Below are 25,004 nucleotides of genomic sequence, written 5' to 3'. Positions count from 1 at the left end.
CCGTTCCTCAGAAGGCATCGTTTCCAGGCCTTTGACCATTTTGGTTGCCCTCCTCTGGACACGTTCCAGTTTGTCAGTGTCCTTCTTGAACTGTGGTGCCCAGAACTGGACACAGTACTCCAGGTGAGGTCTGACCAGAGCAGAATACAGTGGCACTATTACTTCCCTTGATCTAGATGCAGCCCAGAATTGCATTGGCTATTTTAGCTGCCGTGTCACACTGTTGGCCCATGTCAAGTTTGTGGTCAACCAAGACTCCTAGATCCTTTTCACATGTTAGCCACCCCTCCCAGTTTGGTGTCATCTGCATATTTGATCAGGATGCCCTTGAGTCCATCATCCAAGTCGTTGATAAAGATGTTGAATAAGACCGGGCCCAAGACAGAACCCTGTGGCACCCCACTAGTCACTCTTCTCCAGGATGAAGAGGAACCATTGATGAGCACCCTTTGGGTTCGGTCAGTCAGCCAGTTACAAATCCACTGAGTGGTAGCATAGTCAAGACCGCATTTTACCAGCTCCTTTACAAGAATATCATGGGGCACCTTGTCAAATGCCTTGCTGAAATCAAGGTAGGCTACATCCACTGCGTTCCCTTCATCTACCAGGCTTGTAATTCTGTCAAAAAATGAGATCAGGTTAGTCTGACATGACTTATTTTTCAGAAATCCATGCTGACTATTGGTGATCACAGTATTCCTTTCTAGGTGCTCACTGTTTGCTTACTGATCTGCTCCAGAATCTTCCCTGGTATTGATGTCAGACTGACTGGGCGGTAATTATTTGGGTCCTCTCTTTTCCCCTTTTTGAAAATAGGGACAACATTTGCCCTCCTCCAGTCTGCCGGGACTTCGCCTGTTCTCCAGGAATTCTCAAAGATGACTGCCAGTGGTTCTGAGATCACATCTGCCAGTTCTTTTAATAATCTTGGATGCAGTTCATCTGGCCCTGGAGACTTGAATACATCTAAACTAGCCAAGTATTCTTGTACTATCTCCTTAGTTATTCTGGGCTGTGTTTCCTCTGCTGAATCATTTGCTCCAAATTCTTCAGGTCGGGCATTGTTTTCTTTATTGGAGAAGACTGAGGCAAAGAAGGCATTGAGGAGTTCAGCCCTTTCTGTGTCCCCTGTTTGCATTTCACCATCTTCTCCTCTGAGAGACCCCACTGTTTCTTTCTTCTTCCTTTTGCTACGAACATACCCATAAAAGCCTTTTTTGTTGCTTTTAACCTCTCTAGCAAGCCTGAGTTCATTCTGTGCTTTAGCTTTTCTGACTTTGTGTCTACACGTGCTGGCTATTTGTTTGAATTCCTCTTTGGTGGTTTCCCCCCTTTTCCATTTTTTGTACACATCCTTTTTTAATCTTAACTCAGTTAAAAGTTCTTTAGATAGCCACCCTGGCTTCTTTAGGCACCTTCCATGTTTCCGTCTCATTGGTATTGCCTGAAGTTGTGCTTTTACTATCTCCCTCTTAACAAACTCCCAGCCATCGTGAACTCCCTTTCCTTTTAGTATTACTGTCCATGGGGTCTCACCCAGCACTTCCCTAAGTTTTATGAAGTCGGCTTTCTTAAAGTCAAGAAATTGAGTCCTAGTATGCTTGGCTGCTCCTTTCTGCTGTATAGTAAACTTCAGAAGAGTATGATCACTCGCGCCTAATGATCCTTCCACTTCTACCCCACTAACCAGGTCATCAACATTGGTTAGGACCAGATCTAAAATGGCTGTTCCTCTTGTTGCTTCTCCCACTTTCTGGACAATGAAGTTGTCTGCAAGGCCAGTGAGGAATCTGTTTGACCTTATGCTCTTGGCTGAGTTTGACATCCAACAAATGTCCGGGTAATTGAAGTCCCCCATTACTACTATCTCCCTTCCTTTTGCATGCTTGGCCATCTGTTCCAGGAAGGCATCATCTATGTCCTCTGTTTGGCTTGGGGATCTATAGTAAACTCCCACAATGAGGTCCCTGTTATTCTTCTCTCCCTTAATTTTGACCCAAATGCTCTCACATTCAGAATTGCTTGGGAATTGTTTAAAGACAGAAAATTGGAAACACAACTTGAATATATACCTTAGAGCAGGAAAGGTACCATGAAGGCCAAGAGGAAACTGGCGTGGTTAATGAGCGGAGTCAAAGAAGCTTTTAGAGGCAAGAAGGCTTCCTTCAAAAAAAAGAGCTCTTGTCCAAATGAAGATAACAAAAAGGAACACAAACTTTAGCAAAAAAGTGCAAGCAGACAGTAAGTAATACTAAAAATTAATTTGAAGAACACATTAAGACCAGCAACAATAAGTTCTTAGTAGCAGGAAAATGTCCAGGAAGGTAGTTGGGAGTCAAAGTAGGATAAGGAGATTGGGGAGAAGCTGAATGAATTCTTTAGATCTGTTTTCACAGCAGAGGATATGGGGCAAATCCCAGTGCTTGCCCAATATAACACTTTGTTTTAAGGGATGCAGGAGGCATCATGGAAATTACAGGCTAGTTAGCTTGACATCTGTCCCTGGAAAATTGGTAGAAAATATTTTTAAAGATAAAATAACTAAGCATATAGAAGAACAAGTCTTACTGAAGCAGAACCAGCATGGCTTCTGTAAGGGAAATTCTTGTCTCATAAACCTATTAGAATTCTTTGAGAGTGTCAGCAAGCACATAGATAGAGGGTATCTGATTGACCTAGCACTCATCCAAACTTCCTTTTGTGCCGCATTTCTAGGTACAGTACAGGTTTGTGCTTTAAAGCTCCATTTCCAGGTGGTGATTTGTTTGTTTGTTTGTTTGTTTGGCTGTTTGTTCTGATTCAGTGTTAGAGTGGATTCTCCAAATGGAGAGAAATACAGCAGTACCTCGGGTTACAGATGCTTCAGGTTACAGACTCCTCTAACCCAGAAATAGTACCTCGGGTTAAGAACTTTGCTTCAGGATGATAACAGAAATCGTGCAGCGACAGCAGGAGACCACATTAGCTCAAGTGGTGCTTCCGGTTAAGAACAGTTTCAGGTTAAGAATGGACCTCCGGAACGAATTAAGTACTTAACCCGAGGTACCTCTGTATTGGGACCTGTGCTTTTTAACTTGTTCATAAACCATCTAGAGCCAGGGTGAGCAGTAAGGTAGCCAAGTTTGCTGATGATACTAAATTGTTCAGGATTATTAAAGAGATAGCAAAATGTCCACCACCACTACTACTAAAATAGTAATTTTATTGTTTATACCTCCCCCCCCCCCCAATCTGGCAGGGTTTTCCCAGCCACTTTGGGCGGCTTGCAGCAAATACAAATTGAGTGAATGAGCAGTAAAATGGCAAATGCAATTCAATGTAAACTAGTGTAAAGTGATGTATGTTGGAACGAAAAACTCTTAAATTTTATATGTGCACACAAGGGGTTTGAATTGGCAGTGCTGGACCAGGAACAAGACCTTGGGACCATTGTAGACAGATCAATGAAGTTGTTGACACAGTGAGTAAAGGTAAAGGGACCCCTGACCATTAGATCCAGTCGTGACCGACTCTGGGGTTGCAGCGCTCATCTCGCTTTACTGGCCGAGGGAGCCGGCGTACAGCTTCCGGGTCATGTGGCCAGCATGACTAAGCCACTTCTGGCGAACCAGAGCAGCGCATGGAAACGCCGTTTACCTTCCCTATTTATCTACTTGCACTTTGACGTGCTTTCAAACTGCTAGGTTGGCAGGAGCTGGGACCGAGCAACAGGAGCTCACCCCGTCGCGGGGATTCGAACCGTTGACCTTCTGACTGGCAAGCCCTAGGCTCTGTGGTTTAACCCACAGCACAGCAGCCATGAAAAGGGAATTTTCATGGGATCATTGGGAAAGGAATTGAAAACAAAACTTCTCATATCCTAACAATATTATATAAATTTGTGGTGTGATTGCATTTAGAATACTGTGTACCGTTCTGGTTGCCTCACCTCAAAAAAGGATATTGTAGAGTTGAGAAAGGTTCAGAAAAGGAAAACCAAAATTGTCAGGGGGATGGAACAACTCGCTTATGAGGAAAGGTTGCAGTGTTTGGGATTTTTTTAGTTTGGAGAGAAGGCAAGAAAGAGGTAACATGATAGAAGTTTGGAAAATTATGCACGACGTGGAGAAACTGGATAGAGAAAAGTTCTGTCTCTCTGTCATAACACTTGAACTCCTGAGCATCCAATTAAACTGAGTGTTAGGAGATTCAACGTGGATAAACCGTGGAACTCACTCCCACAGGCGGCAGTGATGATCACCAACTTGGATGGCTTCAAAAAGGATTAGACCAATTCATGGAGGAGAGGACTATCAAAGGCTACCAGCCATGATGGCAATGTTCTGTCTCCATGCCTTGGAATACCAGTTTCTGGAAACTACAGAAGGGGAGAGCTGTTCTTGGATTCGAATCATGCTTGCAGGTTTCCCACAGGCCACTGTGAGAACAGGATGCTGGAGTAGATGGGTTATTGGCCTGATCCAACAGGCTCTTCTTATCTCCCCCACATTTGCCTCTGGCTATTCCCAGCGATGGCCGCACCTCCCCACTGGGCCAGGGCTCTCAAAGGAGAAAAGGTTGTGCATTCCTGCTGTAAGCTCTGCAAACTGTCAGTGCAAGCAAAAAAGGTTGGTGACCCCTGCCCTGTAGCATGTTCAAAACTGGGCTGAGGCTGCAGTTCAGTCATAGTGTCCCCCTCAGGGGCCTGTATTTTGTTACTGACCATCTCAGTGATCCCTGAGAACATTGTTTGAAAATCATTGTGGTAAGCAGGTATTATCTCGTCCATTGGACAAGGACTACAGGCTTTATGCACATTGAACATAGCCTGGGGATGTGGCGACTTCTTCCCTCTCCTTGCTATGGTATTTGGATGAATGTTGTGAGGTGCTATGGCCTCTGCTGTGGTCACCAAGAATATAGTGCAAGGTGTGTTGTGGGCTGCCTGATCCTTATGGCTGTCATCTCCAAATGCTATAGCACTTTTCAGTGTGTAGAGGTGGGTTTTGGTGGCAAGCAGACTGGATTGATCTCAAGATCTAGGTCACCTGGGCACCTAGAAACTTGATCCTAGTACCAGAAGTATTTTTCAGCTGAATTTTTCAGTACTTCCGGGTGGTGGCATGATTTTTTTTTTAAAAAAAGGTGGTCAATGCCCTTGTTTTCCCCTAGTCTACAATACATGAATTTTACATCATTCATAGCTGTTGTTTTCTCAAGGACAGAAGAATGCCTGTTTTCACACCCTGATTTGTTTTGTACCGAGCTAAAATGTAATTAGGTGAAAAGCTATAGCTTCCCTTCTTGTTTCTTTTCTTTTTCTGAGTCAGGATTATTCCTTCTGAGCATTTCAGAGCCAAGATAGATGATTTTCAGTTCCTTGGTCTTTTCTTCAAAAAACAATGTTCTGCTTAGCTCAATCACTTAGCACAGGCTCTTAGATTCATGCTTGCTCGAATAATTTTTGGGGGGAGCAGAGTAAGAAAGTCGCTCAGATTTTCCTGCCAAAAAATTCATCAAATGGGCGTGGCAAGATGGGAATGAAGGCTGATGGGAAATAAGCCAATCTGGCCATTTTAGGCATGAAAGTGAGTGAGAGAAATACTAGTTGCATAGAAGTAAAAGATAATCAATATGGTAACTAACCCTTACCCTTGATACAGATCCTAGTTTCACTAACCTACAGAGAAACATGCTTCCTTCAGCATGTCATAGATGCAGGTTCCGTTTTGGAAGGAAACAGGAAAAGTTTACCCAGGCTAGATGAAGACAAAAGCTGGTTACAGAGGAGCCATGTTTCAATGCCACTGTTTAGTGTTTTCAAGTATGGGAACTGTTCCCCCAGTACTTTTTCTCTCCACTTCTTGCTTTCTCTGCACCTATCAGCATTGCAAAATAAGGCACCTTTTCATTTTGAATGCAGTTCACCATTAAATTTTGGGAGGTGGTGAGCAAGCACTTTCCCTTGCCTATTCTCCTTCTGCTTTGCACTTTCCAACTCTGCAAACTTCCATTGCAGCTCCTTTCCTCCCCGGTCTCATTGGGCCTGGAGAAGCAGGCAACAGAAAAAGTATGCAATATGCATTTGATAGTGAGGCTTTGGGGAGGAGAGTTCTGAGAGCAGAGGGGACACAGCAACCACACTTAAAAGGATACAATTTGTGTCATTCTTTGCTTTTCTTAGTGGAAACCTATCATTTCCTCTGTTGCCAGTTCTCAGGTGTGAATGCCGTTGCCTATGCAGCCAAAACAGCACCATTCAGGTACCAGAGAAGCTTAGCAGGACTGGAGAAGTCCCAAGATTTATACAGGAACAAAAAATCTTTAGGTGGGGGGATATTAAGGAGGGGAATCCCCCCCCCATAAAAAACAGCCCAACGAGAACAGAGCTCAGTCACCACAGAACACTGAGTACACTATTGGGAAACTGGTAAACCAGTCAACAAGAAGAATGGAACAGAGCATTGCAGAGGTGAGCTTAGCTGGCCGGCTGTAAAAGTGAACAGGGTATTCCATGGTGCAGTGCATATATTTTGTTGCAGGTCCCAGTTTTAGTTATCTAAAAGGGTTGGCATGGCAACCTAAAGTTTTCATTATGTCTACTTTGTGTATCAGCTTTAGCTCTACAGTGGCAAAAATAAATCTTCATCCTCATCATCAGCTGCTTTAAATCTTGATGATTGTAGGTGGGGCTCTCCCTAGGACAAAACTCTGAAAAATGTGGCAGTGGCTTCTGCCCAGGCCCTAGGGAATAGAATAGCATCCAGAAAGACAGGAGCTGGACCTCCTGGACAGAGAATCTAAGGGGCAAACCTCCAGATACATCATAGCTCCACACTGATTCTAGGAAACAGCTGCCCATTTTTGTGAAAAGAAGCCATAATTTTTTACGCTTGCCTATGTTATGTCATTGCTTGGTTCACATGGGTAGATATGTATTCAGCCCAAAGTTGAGCACTTTAGTCCTATTAACTTTAGTAGGATAGAGGTTAGCTTTTGCTGGGCATTACCTGTGTACATTGGGGACTTTGTAGGACAGGAACACCTTAGATAGAAAGAAGAGTTTTAATTTAATTTGATTTCTTTTATTATTCATGGCTCAGACCGAAAACATCGTGTATATCAGGGGTAGTCAACCTTTTCATACCTACCACCCACTAATGCATCTTTCTTGATGGTAAAATTTCCCTACTGCCCACCAGTGCTCGGTGGAAGGAGGATTCAGCTTGTGTTGTGGAACCCCCTACCGCCCACCTAGAATCCTGAAACGCCCACTAGTGGGCCGTAGGGACCAGGTTGACAACCCGTGGTATATATGGTAAATGGCATTTTTAAGGCTCAGTGATAGGCCACAAACTTGGTTTGCACACTGAAGATCTTAGGTTCACCATTAGGCAGTAGGTGGCATGAAAGAGACACACACCTTCTCTGCCACTGAGACCCTGCCTACGGGGTTAGAAGAGGTGCCACAGGGTTCTGTCTTGGGCCCGGTCTTATTCAACATCTTTATCAACGACTTGGATGATGGACTCAAGGGCATCCTGATCAAATATGCAGATGACACCAAACTGGGAGGGGTGGCTAACACCCCAGAGGACAGGATCACACTTCAAAACGACCTTGACAGATTAGAGAACTGGGCCAAAACAAACCAGATGAATTTTAACAGGGAGAAATGTAAAGTATTGCACTTGGGCAAAAAAAATGAGAGGCACAAATACAAGATGGGGGCACCTGGCTTGAGAGCAGTACATGTGAAAAGGATCTAGGAGTCTTGGTTGACCACAAACTTGACATGAGCCAACAGTGTGACACGGCAGCTAAAAAAGCCAATGCAATTCTGGGCTGCATCAATAGGAGCATAGCATCTAGATCAAGGGAAGTAATAGTGCCACTGTATTCTGCTCTGGTCAGACCTCACCTGGAGTACTGTGTCCAGTTCTGGGCACCACAGTTCAAGAAGGACACTGACAAACTGGAACGTGTCCAGAGGAGGGCAACCAAAATGGTCAAAGGCCTGGAAACGATGCCTTATGAGGAACGGCTAAGGGAGCTGGGCATGTTTAGCCTGGAGAAGAGGAGGTTAAGGGGTGATATGATAGCCATGTTCAAATATATAAAAGGATGTCACATAGAGGAGGGAGAAAGGTTGTTTTCTGCTGCTCCAGAGAAGCAGACACAGAGCAATGGATCCAAACTACACGAAAAAAGATTCCACCTAAACATTAGGAAGAACTTCCTGACAGTAAGAGCTGTTCAACAGTGGAATTTGCTGCCAAGGAGTGTGGTGGAGTCTCCTTCTTTGGAGGTCTTTAAGCAGAGGCTTGACAACCATATGTCAGGAGTGCTCTGATGGTGTTTCCTGCTTGGCAGGGGGTTGGACTCGATGGCCCTTGTGGTCTCTTCCAACTCTATGATTCTATGATTCTAAGAGCAAAGTGTTAGTGAGCTGCTGTCTGGGCAGCTTCTGATGTTCCATATTTAAGGACACTTTCATGATTCACCAGACCTACAGTCCATAATCTCTGTGGCTTTCTCTTTCCCGTAACCAGATAGCTGGAGAATTAACTGCTAGAAATCCAGCTCTGGTCAGTTCTGCTGGGTTCTTCCCTCTCACCTGTTCACTGTGGAAGCAAAACACAAGCTGATAGCTCTCCCAAATCGCTTACTCACAAGTAGTTGCATTAGCTGTCCTAAAACCAAGTGCTTTGACCCCTTAATCTCTGTGCACTTCCTTTAGTGTACTTTGTCAAGCTAATCTTCTTCAGTTCTTAAATGTGTACATTGGTAAGTGCTAAGTACACACTTTTGCAGATACCTGGCTGCCACCTTCTTTCCACCCCCAACAACAAAAGAAGAAAAATGCTGTAGGTGCTTTCCGTCAGGTGAATTCTAAGTAATGGTGACTGTTTAACTTGCAGCTCTTCCTGTTATGGTCTTTACAAGAGGTTCCTTGCCCTTGCCTGCAAGACAATGAAGAAGGCATCAGAGTAAAGTTAATAAATTACTTCATGAGAGTAATATGGAAAAATGGATGTACAAGAATATTCTCAATTAGAGACCTTTAGAAATACTTTCTAAAGAAATATTTTCTAAATGGAGTACAATGGGAACTATTAAATCCAGCAGCACATTTATATGTTCAGCTGGTATTTTGTGTTCAGAAAGGAGTACAGTAGTACCTCTAGTTATGAACTTAATTTGTTCCGGAGGTCTGTTTTTAACCTAAAACTGTTCTTAACTAGAGGCGTGCTTTCGCTAATGGGGCCTCTTGCTGCCACTGCACCGTTGGCACACGAATTCCGTTCTCATCCTGGGGCAAAGTTCTCAACTCAAGGTAACTCTTCTAGGTTAGCGGAGTTTGTAACCTGAAGCATTTGTAACCTGAGGCGTTTGTAATGCGAGGTACCACTGTACCACACTCTGGAGTCCTAATACGGTCCACTGTGAAACTCCTCTGTGAAAATCCCGTTCCTCATAACCCTTGATCATCTTGATGGCCCATCTCTGCACACATTACATCTTGTCAACATCCTTCTGAAACTGTGGCTCCCAGAACTGGACACCGTATTCCAGGTGTGGTGTGACCAAGGCAGAATAGAGTGGTACTCTTACTTCCCTTGATCTGGACACTGGACTTCTGTTGATGCAGCCTAGAAGAGCACCACACTGTCAAGCTTGTGGTCCACCAAGACCCCAAGATCCTTTTCACATATACTACTAGCAAGCCAGGTATCCCCCATCTTATATTTGCCTAAGCACTAAACCTTACATTTGTCCCTATTGAAATTCATTTTGTTAGCTTGGGCCCAGTTCTCCAATCTGTTAAGGTCATTTTGAATTCTGATTCTGTCTTCTGCGACATTAGCTACCCCTTCCAGTTTTGTGTCATCTGCAAATTTGATGAACATCTCCTCAATTCCTTCATCCAAGTCATTTATGAAGATGTTGAACAACAACAGGCCCAGGACAGAACCCTGCAGCATCAGACTTTTCCCCAGGATAATGATGATGATGATGATGATGATGATGATGATGATATTATTATTATTATTATTATTATTCATACATACATACCCCACCCATCTGGCTGGGTTTCCTCGGCCACCCTGGGCAGCTCCCAACAGAATATTAAAAACACAATAAAACATCAAACATTAAAAACTTCCCTAAATAGGGCTGCCTTCAGATGTCTTCTAAAAGTCCGATAGTTGTTTATTTCCTTGACATCCGATGGGAGGGCGTTGCACAGGGCAGGCACCACTACCAAGAAGGCCCTCCTCCTGGTTCCCTGTAATCTTGCTTCTTGCAGTGAGGGAACCGCCAGAAGGCCCTTGGAGCTGGACCTCAGTGTTCAGGCTGAACAATGTCTAGGAACCATTAATGAGGACTCTTTGGGTTTGGTCAGTCAACCAGCTACAAATCCACCTAACAATTACAGTCGTACCTTGGAAGTCAAACAGCCTAGTTCTCAAATGTTTTGGCTCCCTGATGATCGAAACTCGGAAGTGACTGTTCTGGTTTTCGAACGTTCTTTTGGAAGCCAAATACCTGATGGGGCTTCTGTGGCTTCCAGTTGGCTGCAAGAGCTTCCTGCAGCCAATCAGAAGCTGTGCTTTGGTTTTTGACCATTTTGGAAGTAAAACGGACTTCCATAACTGATTCCATTCAACTGTACTTTGTTCAGCCCACATTTACCAGCTTCCTCACAATTGTATCATTGGAGACCTTGTCAGAAACCTTACTGAAATCAATAAACACTGTGTCCAGATACCACCTGAGTACTGGTGAACAATCTGGGAGAAAACCATGAGGCGACAAAGCCTGTGTTCTGTGATGGCAAACTGTGGAGTAAAGCAGCTGACAACCGCTCTTTTAGGATTTACCTCACACTCCTCTTTCTTCTGGCCAGTGTATTTAAAAGGGCGGTGGAATGAAGGTTGTCTGCATGTGTGACACAGAAAAATATTTTTGTGAGACTGTCATTACTTCAGACTCTTTTGTGTTTCCCGTCTCCTACACAACATGGCTTTAACATTTTTATTTTTTTTAATCACAAACTATTTAGCTTGGTTGGTTCAGTTTTAAAACCACATTTTCATTTGAAGGGCAATCTTAACAGGGAATTAAGTGAATAACTTATTCAACCTTGACATAATGTTCTTGAATGCCATTTTGCTTTGTGCTGCAACCTCAGCTGATGTCATTTTATGAACACCTGAGGCAACCCTTTTTATTTCCAATTTTTTTCTGCTAATACCACTTAGTGTTATTGCTGACCTTTTACCATTGGTTAACAATAAGATGTAATAAAACTAAATGTTCTTTCTAGCCTGTGGTGCTACACTTGAACTATGTCACATACATACCCTGGCCCTAAATATGTTTACTGAGAAATAAGCCTCATTTGAGTCTGGAATGACTTACTACCTAATGTTTATGTTTCTGATTTCAGCCACAATGTTACTTGACATTTTCCTTGAAAAACCAGCGAAACCTTGGCTCTAGATTTAGTTTAGAACTTAGTTTAGTTTAGTTTAGAACTGTCCTGCTAGGACAACAAAATGGTCCATCTAAAGTCCAGGCATAAAGCTCAGAAGCCAGGTGAGATGGAGATGGCCACCCTCTAACTCGGGGGTGAGGAACCTTTTTGCCACATGTAGTGGCGAGAGGGTGGTCAGCAGCTTAATGTGGCTGGACATGCGGAGGACTCTCTCCTCGTGTGCCCTTATCTGCACTGCATCACCCCACCTCCTCACAAGCTTGCACATGCACACTCATCCATTCACACTCATGGTGCATGGTGAATGCTAATCCTTTTACCAAGTCCACCCAACAGCTCTTTGGAGAGTGCACAGAAGTGCACCTTCTTCCACAGCATGATTCTTCCAGTTTGCCAAGCAGCTGTCTGAAGGGCTGGGGAGAGGGTGATGCCTTCCACACATGCCCTGTCCATCATGTAAATTTAGTAGCAGGAGAATTTGGCAACCGGGGGGGGGGGGTAGGGGGTGGGCAGGCCATGCTGAATACCCATAGGCAACAGGTTGCCCACATGTGTAACTCATAGCTGTCAACTTTTCCCTTTTCTTGCGAGGAATCCTATTCGGAATAAGGGAATTTCCCTTAAAAAAAGGGAAACGTTGACAGCTATGGTGTCACTACCTCTGAACATAAAAATAGCCTGTTGGATCAGACCAACAGATCATCGGGCCCAGCATGCTGTTCTCACAGTGGCCAACCAGATTCCTATGGGAGCAGAACATGAGCACATGAACATTTCTCCTCTTCAGTGGTTTCCAGCCACTGATATTCAGAAGCATTGCTGACTTCAACTTTGGAGGTTGCGCATTGATAGCCCTTTCCTCCTCTCATTTAGGTGACAGTTTTTAACAGAAAAGGCATCAGGGATTAACTCACTCGCTGACTTGCATAAAGAGTCAATAATGACCAAACAAAACATGCATATGAAACATAGAGGGTTCCTTTGCTTCAGTCTAGAATAGCAAAATCACAGTATGACAACATAGGAGAACAAGATTATTATGGAAATGGCAAAGGGAAGGTGAATCTTGACAGCCTGTGAAAAAAAAATTCTCTTCTAAAAAGTACTGAGATAAAAAGGAGACATATTCTCGTTTGTTAACTTGACTTTTAGTCACTCCTACCTGGTTGAGATAATGAATTACCATAATCTCTCACACTGTTATGACATACATTTCTTTAGTTTGAGAGGAATAGTTGATTAATTCTAACTACAGCCACACAAACACCCAACGCATCAGAGGAGATGGAGGCATAGCTGAGTTCAGCACTATCCTGTTCTGTGCCCACGTTTGTAGACTAGGCCTCCTCAGTGAGGCATGGCTGGCTGGGAAGAGGAGAGACACCAAAGGGTGGCTTCTAAAATGCAGACACACACACACCCACACACACACACACCCACACACACACGTGGGAAGAGCAACTGGGTGTGGAGGCTACCAGTTTGTGGTGAATGTATGTCCAGAAGACAGGCTAGGAAGTAGAGTGCACCTTTCCTAGTTCTGGTGGGAATTCTGAAGGTTTGGAGCGGGGGGAGAGGCGCAGCTCTGGGGTCAGGCAGGAAAACAGGGAAGAAAAGTCAAGCAAGAGCAGGCCCCCAAAATAGCTTATGGAGTCTCTCCTCCAACTAGCAAGGGTGGTGGTGGGCTTTGGAAGCAGCTGTAGCAAATGGGGACCTCTACTTCTGTAGGATCCAGAGAAGTGAGATACTGAGAGAAAAACAGGTGAGTCAGACCCCCTGGGTTGTGGCTAACATGCATGATACTCAACATAAGCGCTTTTAAAGGTAAAGGTAAAGGGACCCCTGACAGTTAAGGCCAGTCGCGAACGACTATGGGGTTGTGCGCACATCTCATTCTATAGGCCGAAGGAGCCGGCGTTTGTCCGCAGACAGCTTCTGGGTCATGTGGCCAGTATGACTAAGCCACTTCTGGTGAAACCAGAGCAGCACACAGAAACGCCGTGGAGCGGTACCTATTTTTCTACTTGCACTTTGATGTGCTTTCAAACTGCTAGGTGGGCAGGAGCTGGGACTGAAAAATGGGAGCTCACCCCGTCGAGGGGATTCAAACCGCCGACCTTTTGATCAGCAAGCCCTAGGCTCAGTGGTTTAGACCACAGCACCATCTTAGGTGGAGTGATATTCAACTTTCCCCATAAACAAAAGGTTCAAAGGATCAGGGAGGTGTCATTTAGCATAGCTCTGTACCCCCTGGGGTCAGGTTGACATGGATCCTCTCCCTGATAGAATTTTCTTTTGTTGGGAAAGATGGTGGTAGCTGCTCTCTTCAGCTAGTTTGATGAGATCAGCAGTTGAACAATGGGCTCCTCTCCCAAGGGCCACTCTCTTGCAATTATTTCTTCAATTGCATTGATTGGATTGTGAAAGGTCCCCATATTCTGTGCATATGACTTGGGATGTCACCTCCCCTAAGGTAACCAATTTAACTCATTGGGCTACATTTTCCATCTTGCCTTCTGCAACCCCTTTAAAAAGTGAAGCCAAGTTTTAAAATCATATAGGCAATTTTGGAGTGAAGTGTCTTCCAAGTTCATAAGCTAGTAGCCAGCCTGCCAACACCCACCCTGGTCATTTCCTATAGTTACAAGAAAGTAGCAAGGCTTGCAGCAATCAAGGAATATGCATTTGCTTAACCTTATGTTTAAGAAAACGGTATGTTATTAAAGCCACAGTCAATATGCAAAGAGTAGAAGTAACAGGGCTTGTCCTGGTTTTAAAGAAGCCAATGTAATAGAATGTATTGAAGCTTTTCGCCAACTCTAAACTGACCTTATCTGCTTAGTCATAGAAAATGGAACATGGGAAAGTTAGAAGAAATTGGTATGTATGGCTTTCTATGGCTCAGCATGTCTGGCTTTAACCCATGTTTCCTTGACTTAAACTACAGCACTCTTCTCAAGATCAATGTAAAAATGTACCTCATTTCATGGATTGCAAAATCCAGGTCTAGAATGGTCTTTCAATTTGCTCTGGTCCCCCCCCCCCTCAAAACAGACCACAAGGTTTTCAATAGGTCTGTTTCCAAATTCCATTGACATTTGACTTCTGAAGTCAGGTGTGCACATGACCTCATAACTTAATGAGGAACATTGACCTGGTGATCCTAAAATAGCGTCCACCTTTTAAATTGCTAATGTAAGTTTGCTAATTTGTTGACCCACAAAGAACAGTGACCTAAATTGTGATTTTAATGAGCTCATTGCAATGGTGTATACAGGTTCTGTGGTGATCATTAAGTGTGTAGCAACTAATAAACCTTCCAGAGAGCAAACCAAGTGCTAACCAGTTGGTTTTTTTTAAGATTATATCTAACTTGGGAGACCTTTTCAGCACTTGCTAAGATTAGTGAGGGTAGACAGGGGGTTCTTTGAGTTTTGTTTTTTAGCTCTTAGAGTTGATGTTGAGCCATATGCCTCAATAATTAGGGCACTGCAAGTATATTGATTACTTGATTGTTTACTAATATGTTTTACCAGGGCTGGACCAAGACATTTTGGCACCTGAGGTGAACTGCAAAATAGCCTCTCCCCCTCCCCACCAGGGAGGAAGGGGTGAGTGAAAATCTAGATCAGAAACCAGGAAGGAATAAATATCTATTGTCAGGATCTGCTTCCCCTGTGGAACATGCTGCCTGAGGCAGTCGCCTCACCTTGCCTCAATGGTGGGCCGACCCTTTCACATCTTTCCCTGGTTTATTGCAGTGTGGTTTCTGGAAAGAACTTATTTATTCTTTGCTATAATAGTCTATATGTGCAAAAAGAATAATGAATAGTATTTGGAAGCACCCCACTTATTGTCTATCATAAAGGTAAAGGGACCCCTGACCATTAGGTCCAGTCATGGCCGACTCTGGGGTTGCGGTGCTCATCTCGTTTTATTGGCCAAGGGAGCCGATGTACGGCTTCCGGGTCATGTGGCCAGCAGGACTAAGCCGCTTCTGGTGAACCAGAGCAGCGCACGGAAACGCCGTTTACCTTCCCGCCGGAGCGGTACCTATTTACCTACTTGCCCTTCATGCTTTCGAACTGCTAGGTTGGCAGGAGCAGGGACCGAGCAATGGGAGCTCACCCCATTGTGGGGATTTGAACCGCCGACCTTCTGATTGGCAAGCCCTAGGCTCTGTGGTTTAACCCACAGCGCCACCCGCGTCCCTTATTATTGTCTATCATAGCATCCATCTATTTCTTTCTTTCAAACTCTAAAAGCTTTTGAAGCAGGAGTTTTATTTCGTCAGGGTCCTAATACAGAGGTATCTTGTCCCACGAACAGGACTCAGACATTGTTAGAATATGGAAAAATAATAAGAGCAAGTGGGGAACCACAATAATTAATGGTGTTGTGGAGGATGCAGACAGATGCCTAGAAAGCATTGGCTAGAAATGTAGTTGAACTGTGTGTTACATATTGATTCCTAGGCTGTAGATTTGGACACATCTGTGGCACCAAAGCCATGCACTTGGATTGCTTGGGTGATGGCTATGAAGAGTTGGGACAGAGTAGCTTAGTGCGTTGATTTTAGGATGTGAGACTTGAAGGAATGCTGTCAATGTGAATCCCAAAGAAACTGAGAAGGAAGTTATAAGAAAATGGATCTTATTTCTTGCATACCGGAATAATACATTTCAAGACACTCTTCACTCCTGCACTGTATTAACTGATACAAGTGACCTACTTTCTACGAATAAATATTAATTGGAAGAGGAGAGAAAATCGACATTAGCAATGTTACAAGTGAGATCTGCAACAAAATGTTGCACTGTAACCCCCCTCCTAAAAGCAGTGTTCCTGTTCATGGTTAAAGCCAGTCATTTCCTCCAATTTAAATGAGTGCCTGGGGAATCTTTGATGTATAACATTAAGGGCAGAGCAATTCAAAGGGGTTGGGGCGGGGTAATCCAAGGGGGAGGAACCACCAAATCCAAAATTGTGTTAATCTGTCTGTCTATTTTCAAACCCTTCCCATTGGTCAAGATGGGAAGTAAAATCAGCATGTGAGCTCCCTATTCTGAGTGAGCGTGTACCCAAGGCCTCCTCCGCAAAATTCATTTTACAGTTCTTTTTTCCATTATAAACAGCCTTTTAGCCATTATTGGAGCAGAGATCTGTGGAGAAGGAGAAGGTGCAAGATGGCTTGCCCCATGATATACTCACATGATATTTCATATTTTTATGCACCCAGCATACCATTATTTAATATTTCTTCTTGCATTTGCCTTCTGACTCTCATCCATGTTGTTTTCTTGACAGTTTTCCACCTGTCCCATAAAGTCACCAGTGTGGTTCCAGAAAGTGTCTTGCTCATTGCGCTGGGCATTATCCTGGGAGGCATTGTGTTTGCAGCAGATCATATTGCCTCCTTCACCCTTACGCCAGACGTCTTTTTCTTCTACCTGCTGCCACCCATCGTCTTAGATGCAGGATACTTCATGCCAAACCGACTCTTCTTTGGCAACCTGGGCACCATCCTCCTATATGCTGTCATCGGGACCATCTGGAATACTGTCACCACAGGCCTTTCGCTCTACGGGGTCTTTCTCACAGGAATAATGGGTAAGGTGTGGGTAATCATTATTTCATTATTAGCTATTGGCTCATGTTTGTTGGGTTGTCCTGGGATGAGTAACTGTGGAGCTTTTGTCACATGAACCGCTCCAAGCCATGAACTTGTTACAAACCTACTTTGCGGCGGTAGCAGCACCACAGCTGATAATTCATTACATATATTTATTGTTATATTTTTATCCTGCCCTTCTTCCAAAGAAATCAGAGCAGTCTCTGTGGTTATTCCCTTCCAGCTACATTCTCACTACAGACCCTGTGCATTCGGTTAAGTTAGGATGATATGCATGGTGAACTAGCAGCTTCTGAGAAAACTATGATCTTTGCATTTAAAGAAGATTGCCCATCTCAGGTTTCTCATCAAGATCCGGTTGCGTAAGTTTCGAAGCTAGATTAGGCCTGTGTTTGGTTTACCCTTTCCTCTGAAGTTCCAGTAAAGATAGGCTGCCATCTTGGTAGCATTTAGGATTGGCAAGGCTCTTGATGTTTGTGTTAGGGCTCAGTTTACAATAGGTGTAGTTTGAAATCAACTATAAAGGATTGCTTTTGCTTTCTTTTGTGTGCAGTCGGGACAGTCGCTTTTTATTCTGAAATGGAAACCGTGCCCTTTAGTGCCATTGTTCACTAGGTGAATGGGCACATGCCACCATTGTTCTTCCAATCTAGCCTTAGGGAATAGTTCTCTCTCAAAACCTCAGGATTATCATCAAGAAAAAAACTCTTGTCAGTCTGAAGCAAACCTCAACCACATGCCCCCCCCCCTTGACATTTAAACACATTCAAGTGGGGGTGGGGTAGGGAAGTAAACCTTCTTTGCTAGCAGGTTAACTATTACTTGGTTTTCAGTGTTGCAGTTCAGCCACTATCACTGCAGACTGCAAACCATTGGCGAAATGGAAATGTGTTCAGTCTGCAAAATTAACATGTTCTCTGTTTAATTTTGAAAAGCTGGGTTTCACTGCTTGAATGATTCTGAGGCCAGGCTGCAAATGCAGCATGTGTTAGAGGTTGTCCTAATTGTATCTTTCCCAGCTCTAGCTATTTTGACCTTGAAACTTCATTATCTATGTGCTAAAAAGAAGATAATTGGCATACCTGATACTAGACACTCGGAGGGGCTGGGGGTATATATCTGTTGACTGTGCTCACGAATTAGGAGTGTCATGAATTAGACCTTTAAGACAGTGGCAGGTTTATCCAGTAACTTACATCCACACAAGTCTTAATATGGGAATAGGGTCTAAAATAAACAAGCCTAACATTTTAATGGGAAATAGTTCTAACCATGATGAAACTAGTAAATCCAGGCACATGTACATGCCCTACCCCCCCCCCAATGCACTCAAGAAGGACCAAGCACATAAGAAAGGCAATATTAAATGCAACTCAATTCCCCACCCCAGAAAAGAGTGGCTAACATTCTTATGAGGTTTGCTTTGTTGTTCTAGGTGACCTTCAAGCTGGTTGGTTGGATTTCCTCTTGTTTGGTAGTCTAATAGCTGCAGTGGATCCTGTTGCCGTGTTGGCTGTATTTGAAGAAGTCCATGTCAATGAAGTCCTCTTCATCATTGTCTTTGGAGAGTCGTTGCTTAATGATGCCGTAACTGTGGTAAGATCTTTTTTTGAAGTCCAAAGTAAAAGTAAATTCCTCAGATTTAATTCTGAACTAATGGCCAATGGACTGCGGATAAATCAGGAATGCATTGAATGACTCAGGACACAGATAAATCGGTATGAAGTAGCAGTCTATAAATTTACTTAGGTAAATATCACTGCTGTTTTACTACATAGAGGAAAAAAGGTTAGCTGTTTTCATAAGCACACGCTCAAATTCTTTGCAAATAGGCTTTCTTCCATCACAATTTAATCACAAATGTAAAATAGAAGTCTATAGATGTTGCATTTGGTAGTGTACTGTTAAAGAAATTGTGAAATAAGATACAAAAAAGAAAAAACAAGAAATTGTACATATGTAGAAAGCAAAATAGAAAACAAAGAAAGATATTGTGTACATTACAAAAAATCAGGAAATTGTTATTGGTTGACAATAAAATGCTTTCTTTGATTCCTTTATGAAATGATCAATTTATCTTCCTCTTAGGTGCTATACAATGTGTTTGAATCATTTGTTAAAATAGGAACTGACAATGTGGTTGCCACCGACTGGGTCTATGGTGTAGGTAAGTCATCTTTTAAAACTTATTACATCATTAGTAAGAATCTTGTGAAATTTTAATAATGATGCCCTGTTGCCTCAGACACTCTTCACTTTCCCTTTCATTTGCTATTCTTGAACCTCAGTGGCACACTTAAAGGAGAGCAAAGTTGCAGCTATGGGTTAGTTAAGAAGTATAAAGATTTTCCCCACCCCAAAACAGAACCCATATCACTGTGTTTGCTTAATTTGTTTGGTATGGGTATATAAAAAAGCTTGCTTAGTTTCAAGTGACCTGTGATCTTTTGCATGCAAATGTATAGGTCCGGCTTCTCTGCCACAAAGCAGTATTGGGAGAGAAATGTTGGAAGCTGGGGGGGGGGTGAATAGAGGGGTGATTAACCTCTCCCTGCCATTCTCATTCCTCTGCAATTCCCATCCACCTGGGGTCTTGATCCTAAATTATGTCGGATTTATACCCCATGATGGATGAGAAGCATCTGAGCAGGGAGAGTGGCAGGTGCAATGGAAAGTTTTAGCACCCCCCCCAAGCCCCCACTAGGTGCTGACGTGCAGCAGGCAGGGGATCGCTGGGCATCTGCGTACAGAACCGAGTGGCAATGCATGTAAATTCCAGTGTTAGACAACTGAACATGTTTCCATCCTGCCTTTAATATTAAAATCAAATCAAACAACAGTTAGCTTTTGTGTATAATGCATTACAATTAATAAGAGTTCTGTAGAAAAGTACCCTGCATTTCCCCTACAATTTAAATTAAATTTTAATTTTTTATTGTATTTATATAACACCTTTCTTCTAAGGAGCTCAAGGTGGCATACATTCACGTGTTCCTGTGTTAGCCGGTACTCTTGAATGGTACACCTTGTGCAGTTTATTGGAATGTTAACAGCCGTATTATGTTTGTGTCCTTTTAAGGGCTGTCATAAAAAAAGATAAGTGAGAAGTTTGCTTGCCATTGCCAATGGGTAAAAGGCAACGATGCAGAAGGGATGGTTCACACAGAGGCCAGCTTTGCATGTGCAGGGTTTTGAGCTGGGTTATTCTACCTATGGTTCTCTGTCTCCCAGTCTCTCTTTCTCCATGTCTTTCTTCCCTTTTAAAATCCAGCTTCCATTTTTTCTCCCTCTTCCTCTTAAAAAAAAGTAAAGAAAAAGGAACTACCATCTTGCCTATATATTATTTGTGTGTGTGCACGCGCGTGTGCTTCTACTGATTTCCGGATTGTTTCCAGGTACAATTCAAAGTGTAGTTTTTGACACCCTGCCCCCAAGCCTAAAGATCTGGGGCAAAGATATCGGAAAGGCTGCATTTACACATATGAGTTTGCTTTTCTTTGAGACATGACTGAAGACTCTGCTCAAGCAATCTCGCCACCCCAACGTAATTGGAGGCTGTGAGGTTCCTTTCTCTGGGCGTGACACCACACCTTTGAAGTTTCCTCCTGAGAGGGGAGATTTTTTTATTAATATTAAGATACCAAATGAAAAACATCTTTAGTTTCACAAGCTTTAAGTTAAGCTTTATATATATATTTCACACCAAGGCTTTGAGTTTTTAAGTCAGCTAGCATGAATGATGGGAATTTTAGTCCAGAAACAGCTGGAGACCCAAGTTTTGGAAACCCTACTTTTTAGGGTCTTGTACGGCTGTTCTTAGTATCCGCTGCAGAATAGCTAAAGCACTACTTGTTGTTTAACATTTATGTTCTGTTTTAAAGGCTGTTGTAAGCTACTAGAAATTTTTAGTGGGGGCGGGGAACAGGAAACAAACTTTTAAAGCAAACTAATAAGCAAAACTATACCATTCTTCCTTTGGATAGCTTAGAGTAGTATACAGAAAGTTCTTGGTCGCCTCCCTTTAAGGTGGAATACAGGATTTGCTCAAGCAAAGAAGCCTTTGCCAACCTGGAGGTCTCCAGGTGTCCTGGATTACAACTCCCATGAGCCTTAGGCAACATTGCTGTGATGGCTATTCATGATGCCACTCTGAGCTCCATGGAGCAAGGGCATGATGTGACCTGCCCTCAGCAGAAACTCACAAAGCAACAAGCACCTCAGTCAGCTCCACGTGCACAACTGGCTCAAACCAAAAATTAGTGGTTGACTGAGGTCTTCTTACACCAGGCTTCCTCAACCTCGGCCCTCCAGATGTTTGGAGACTACAATTCCCAGCATCCCTGACTACTGGTCCTGCTAGCTAGGGATCATGGGAGTTGTAGGCCAAGAACATCTGGAGGGCTGAGGTTGAGGAAACCAATCTTACACCTTATCCCTCCCTTTCCTGGCTGTGGAGTGTGGCTTCTTAATGGGCCAAGCACCTATTTTGCTTCTGTCTGTGATGTCTTCCCTGGAATGCTCTCTGCACTGTTGGTCAGGCACTGTAGAGCAGGAGGTGCTTAATACTTCAGGTAAACCAGGCTATGGGGAAGGCACCTGTGAGCATTCGGTCTTCAGATCTGCAAAGGTACAGCAGTTAGGCTCAGGTTCAATTCTTCAGCCCTGGTTTCGATGGCTCCCACTCCTTGTCTCTCTGAGTCTTGGCTATTGCTTGATGCTGGGGCCACAGGAATGTATGTAATAGGGAAAGTGTCTCACCAGCAGAACACCTTTTTGGGTGTTCAGACCCCTCAATGCAGGTGAATAATTATGATACCTGGGTATCTGTGTGACAGATCTTAGCTCCATCTCTCCAACTTTCCCAGCCACCAGATAGCAAAGACTAAAAAGTCAATAAAGCAAAGTGTGTATTGTTTTTAAAAATTCAAAGTGCTTTATAAAAAAAACCCATGTGATTTTTGTCTGGTTTTGTTCTTGCAGTGTCTTTCTTTGTGGTGAGCATTGGAGGTACTTTAGTCGGTGTTGTCTTTGCATTCCTGCTCTCGCTTATCACTCGTTTCACAAAGCACGTCAGAATAATTGAACCTGGATTCGTGTTTGTTGTCTCCTACTTGTCTTACTTGACAGCTGAGATGCTGTCACTTTCTGCCATCCTTGCGTAAGTTTCAGTTAATTAACTGATTTTTCTTTCTACTACTGCTGGAGAAAGGGGTCATTTTAAAGCGATTGTAATGCCCAGCTGAGTTTGAAAACATTTTCTATCTGTATTAAAAACACAAAACCAAAGAAACTCGTGGAAACTTGGGGAGAATGTCCCAAAACTATTAGGCTTGGAAGTCATTTGAAGACCCTTGGGGAATTCTATGGTTTGTTGTGCTGCAGATTACAATAATCAAAATGATTAAAAATAGCTAAACCACCAGCTAAACCTTCATATAACAGTGGCACTAGCATAATGGGGATCTTACTGTTCCTTTAAGATACACATAGGGAGAGTCGGGGCCCTTGCAATGTGGACTGTGTCAGGGCTGGACTATGGGTGAGCCAGGAAGCAGGAGCCAAGGGACAGGGCAGGAGTCAGGCTCTTAGGGCCAACCAGAAGGCCAGCTTGAGGAGCAAGCTGGAAGTTTGGACCGAAGGACATACCAGGAGGCAAGGGTCACCTATCATCTTCCATGGTTCAGTTCCCTCTTTTGGGGGGAAGAGGGACATTTATTAGAATTTTAAAAGAGAGATAAAAAGATTATTCTCAAATATCATTTTTATCCAAACTGAAACATTAATCTCGATAAAAACACAGATCCAGAGGAAAAGAAGAGAGAGAGAGAAATAAAGGATTAAAAGAGAAAAAATAAAGTTCAGAAACTATTGAACTTCTTATTCTTCATATGTCAGCTATATATAAACATCATTCAACTCATCCACTCCAATGTAACACCCAGCAAGATTCCTTTCTATAAACCAACATTATCTTCAGTTCAGAGGTTAACTGCAAAGAGCAGCCAAACACAGATCCAATAATGCCTGACAGTTGTGGCAGTTAAACTTTTTTATTTCCGTTGCCTGCCAAAGGATTTGGCTCAGGTAGGTCAGTGTATCAGAGGGAAACAAAACATTTAGGCGTAGATCTGCTTTTAGATTTCAGAATAGAACAGTTTAGTAGATATAACAATGCAGAACAAGTTGCTGCAAAGATAAGTGATTAAGATGTGTGTTGAATTTCTTTCAGTATAACTTTCTGTGGTATCTGCTGTCAGAAATATGTCAAGGCAAATATTTCAGAGCAGTCTTCTACCACTGTGAAATACACCATGAAGATGTTGGCGAGTGGCGCAGAGACTATTATTTTCATGTTCCTGGGAATTTCAGCTGTTGATCCTAACATCTGGACTTGGAACACAGCCTTCATACTCTTGACGCTGGTCTTCATTTCTGTCTACAGAGTAATTGGTAAGGAAACACGTTTTCCTACTAAGAGTGGTAATTAATTTCAGCTTTTGGTTTCCTGCATGTTATATCACCAGCTGGGTGGAAAAATAAATTAGAACATTTTGCAGGTTTTAATCAGGGACCTTGTTTTCATTGCTGCTTAAATTCTGCAACAAACTCTCCACAGATATGACAGTTCCAGATTTTTATGGGACTGTGCAATAGAACTGTATTGTTCTCCTCCTACAGTGAGCATCCTCCTCTTCCTGTTGGCATTTTGATCACTAAGAGAGCTGCCAGGAAGGTGGAATCTGTACTATGTCTGCTCTAGGACTTGGCTTGGTGTGCCTTTTAAACATCTCTGGGCTCCAGGAAACTGTCCAGCCTTGTTGCTTGTGGTAGTGGTTGGCGCTGGCCATCTCCTCAGCTTAGAAGTGGTCCATCCCATTTTCCAGATGCTTCAGAAGCACCCATTCATCTCTTCCCTTGTGGAAGCACTTAAAGCAAGATGGTCCATCAAGGCTTTTTTGGACAGCTGTAGGCAACAATTGACCCCCTGTCTTCCCAAAGCCAGGTAAGGAGGCGCTGACAAGGTCCTAGGGTCCTGCAGCCTTTTTCCCAAAGCCTAGATAGTGCTTTCTCAGCTTTGGGAAGAAAGGAGGGGTTCTAGGACCCTGCCAGAGCCTTCACACCTTCTTCCCAATGCCTGGTGCTTTGCTTAACCGGCTTTGAGAAGGCAACACAAGTGCTGGGGTGAGCATGTGTACCAGATTTTGACCATGTTCCCTGCCCGCCCCTGCCTCCCCCCCCCCTGCATGACAAGGCAATGTGCAGCCCCTGGGTTCCATGCCAAAGTACCCTTGCAACCCACTTGGTATGAAAAGTTGGAGCGCCCTGACTTAGAGGATCAGACTGACAGTGAAGAAACACTGCCTGCAGTTAGACTGATGTGAATAACCCGTGATAGCTTATCAGAAGCAGATTTAAGGCCATCTTCATCTGCAGACCCAATATACGACTTTAATATATTAAAGTTGGCTAAATAGATGAGATCTGATATCTGAGAAATTTCCACTCATCTTTTGACTAGTGTGCTGATTAATTTTCAGCAAAAATCAGAACTGCAGTTAGCACCTGAAAGTTTACCTATGGAAAACATAAAACCCATACGATTGCGAACCCTTTTCTCCACTCCACACTAAATGTGTGGAAAGCAACATTTAAAAAACTGGCTCCCCCACTATCTTCCCTTATCCCTCTTTGCTTTCACCCATCTTTTAAAGAAGCAGGGCAATACTTAGATTGGAATGGTTGGGAACAGGTGGGCCTTTATAGATTAAAATATTTTTATGTAGACAGTATCCCCCTACAAAAATAACAATTCCTAGCTGCCATACAAAACCTTAAATAGTCATGGTACCACTTCAACCAGCTGTGAAGATTCCTGTTAAACCCAGACAT

The 25,004-nt window shown here is 43.3% G+C and overlaps 1 protein-coding gene across 3 annotated transcripts in view; it reads left to right on the top strand.

Moving 5' to 3' along the window:
- The window catches only part of SLC9A3 (solute carrier family 9 member A3), a gene marked incomplete at its 3' end in the record, with an annotated part of 99,076 nt that overhangs the window by 52,426 nt on the left and 21,646 nt on the right, over positions 1 to 25,004 (top strand). For all 3 annotated transcript variants that reach the window (XM_079949456.1, XM_079949457.1, XM_079949458.1), the window contains exons 2-6: positions 16,790 to 17,092; positions 18,550 to 18,710; positions 19,203 to 19,281; positions 22,095 to 22,272; positions 23,344 to 23,564. In XM_079949456.1, coding sequence (XP_079805582.1) covers positions 16,790 to 17,092; positions 18,550 to 18,710; positions 19,203 to 19,281; positions 22,095 to 22,272; positions 23,344 to 23,564 — 942 coding nt within the window. The remainder of the gene's footprint in view (positions 1 to 16,789; positions 17,093 to 18,549; positions 18,711 to 19,202; positions 19,282 to 22,094; positions 22,273 to 23,343; positions 23,565 to 25,004) is intronic.

Source organism: Podarcis cretensis, assembly GCF_951804945.1.
Source record: "Podarcis cretensis genome assembly, chromosome: 13".
Classification (NCBI taxonomy): domain Eukaryota; kingdom Metazoa; phylum Chordata; class Lepidosauria; order Squamata; family Lacertidae; genus Podarcis; species Podarcis cretensis.
This window is presented reverse-complemented; position numbering and strand designations above follow the sequence as displayed.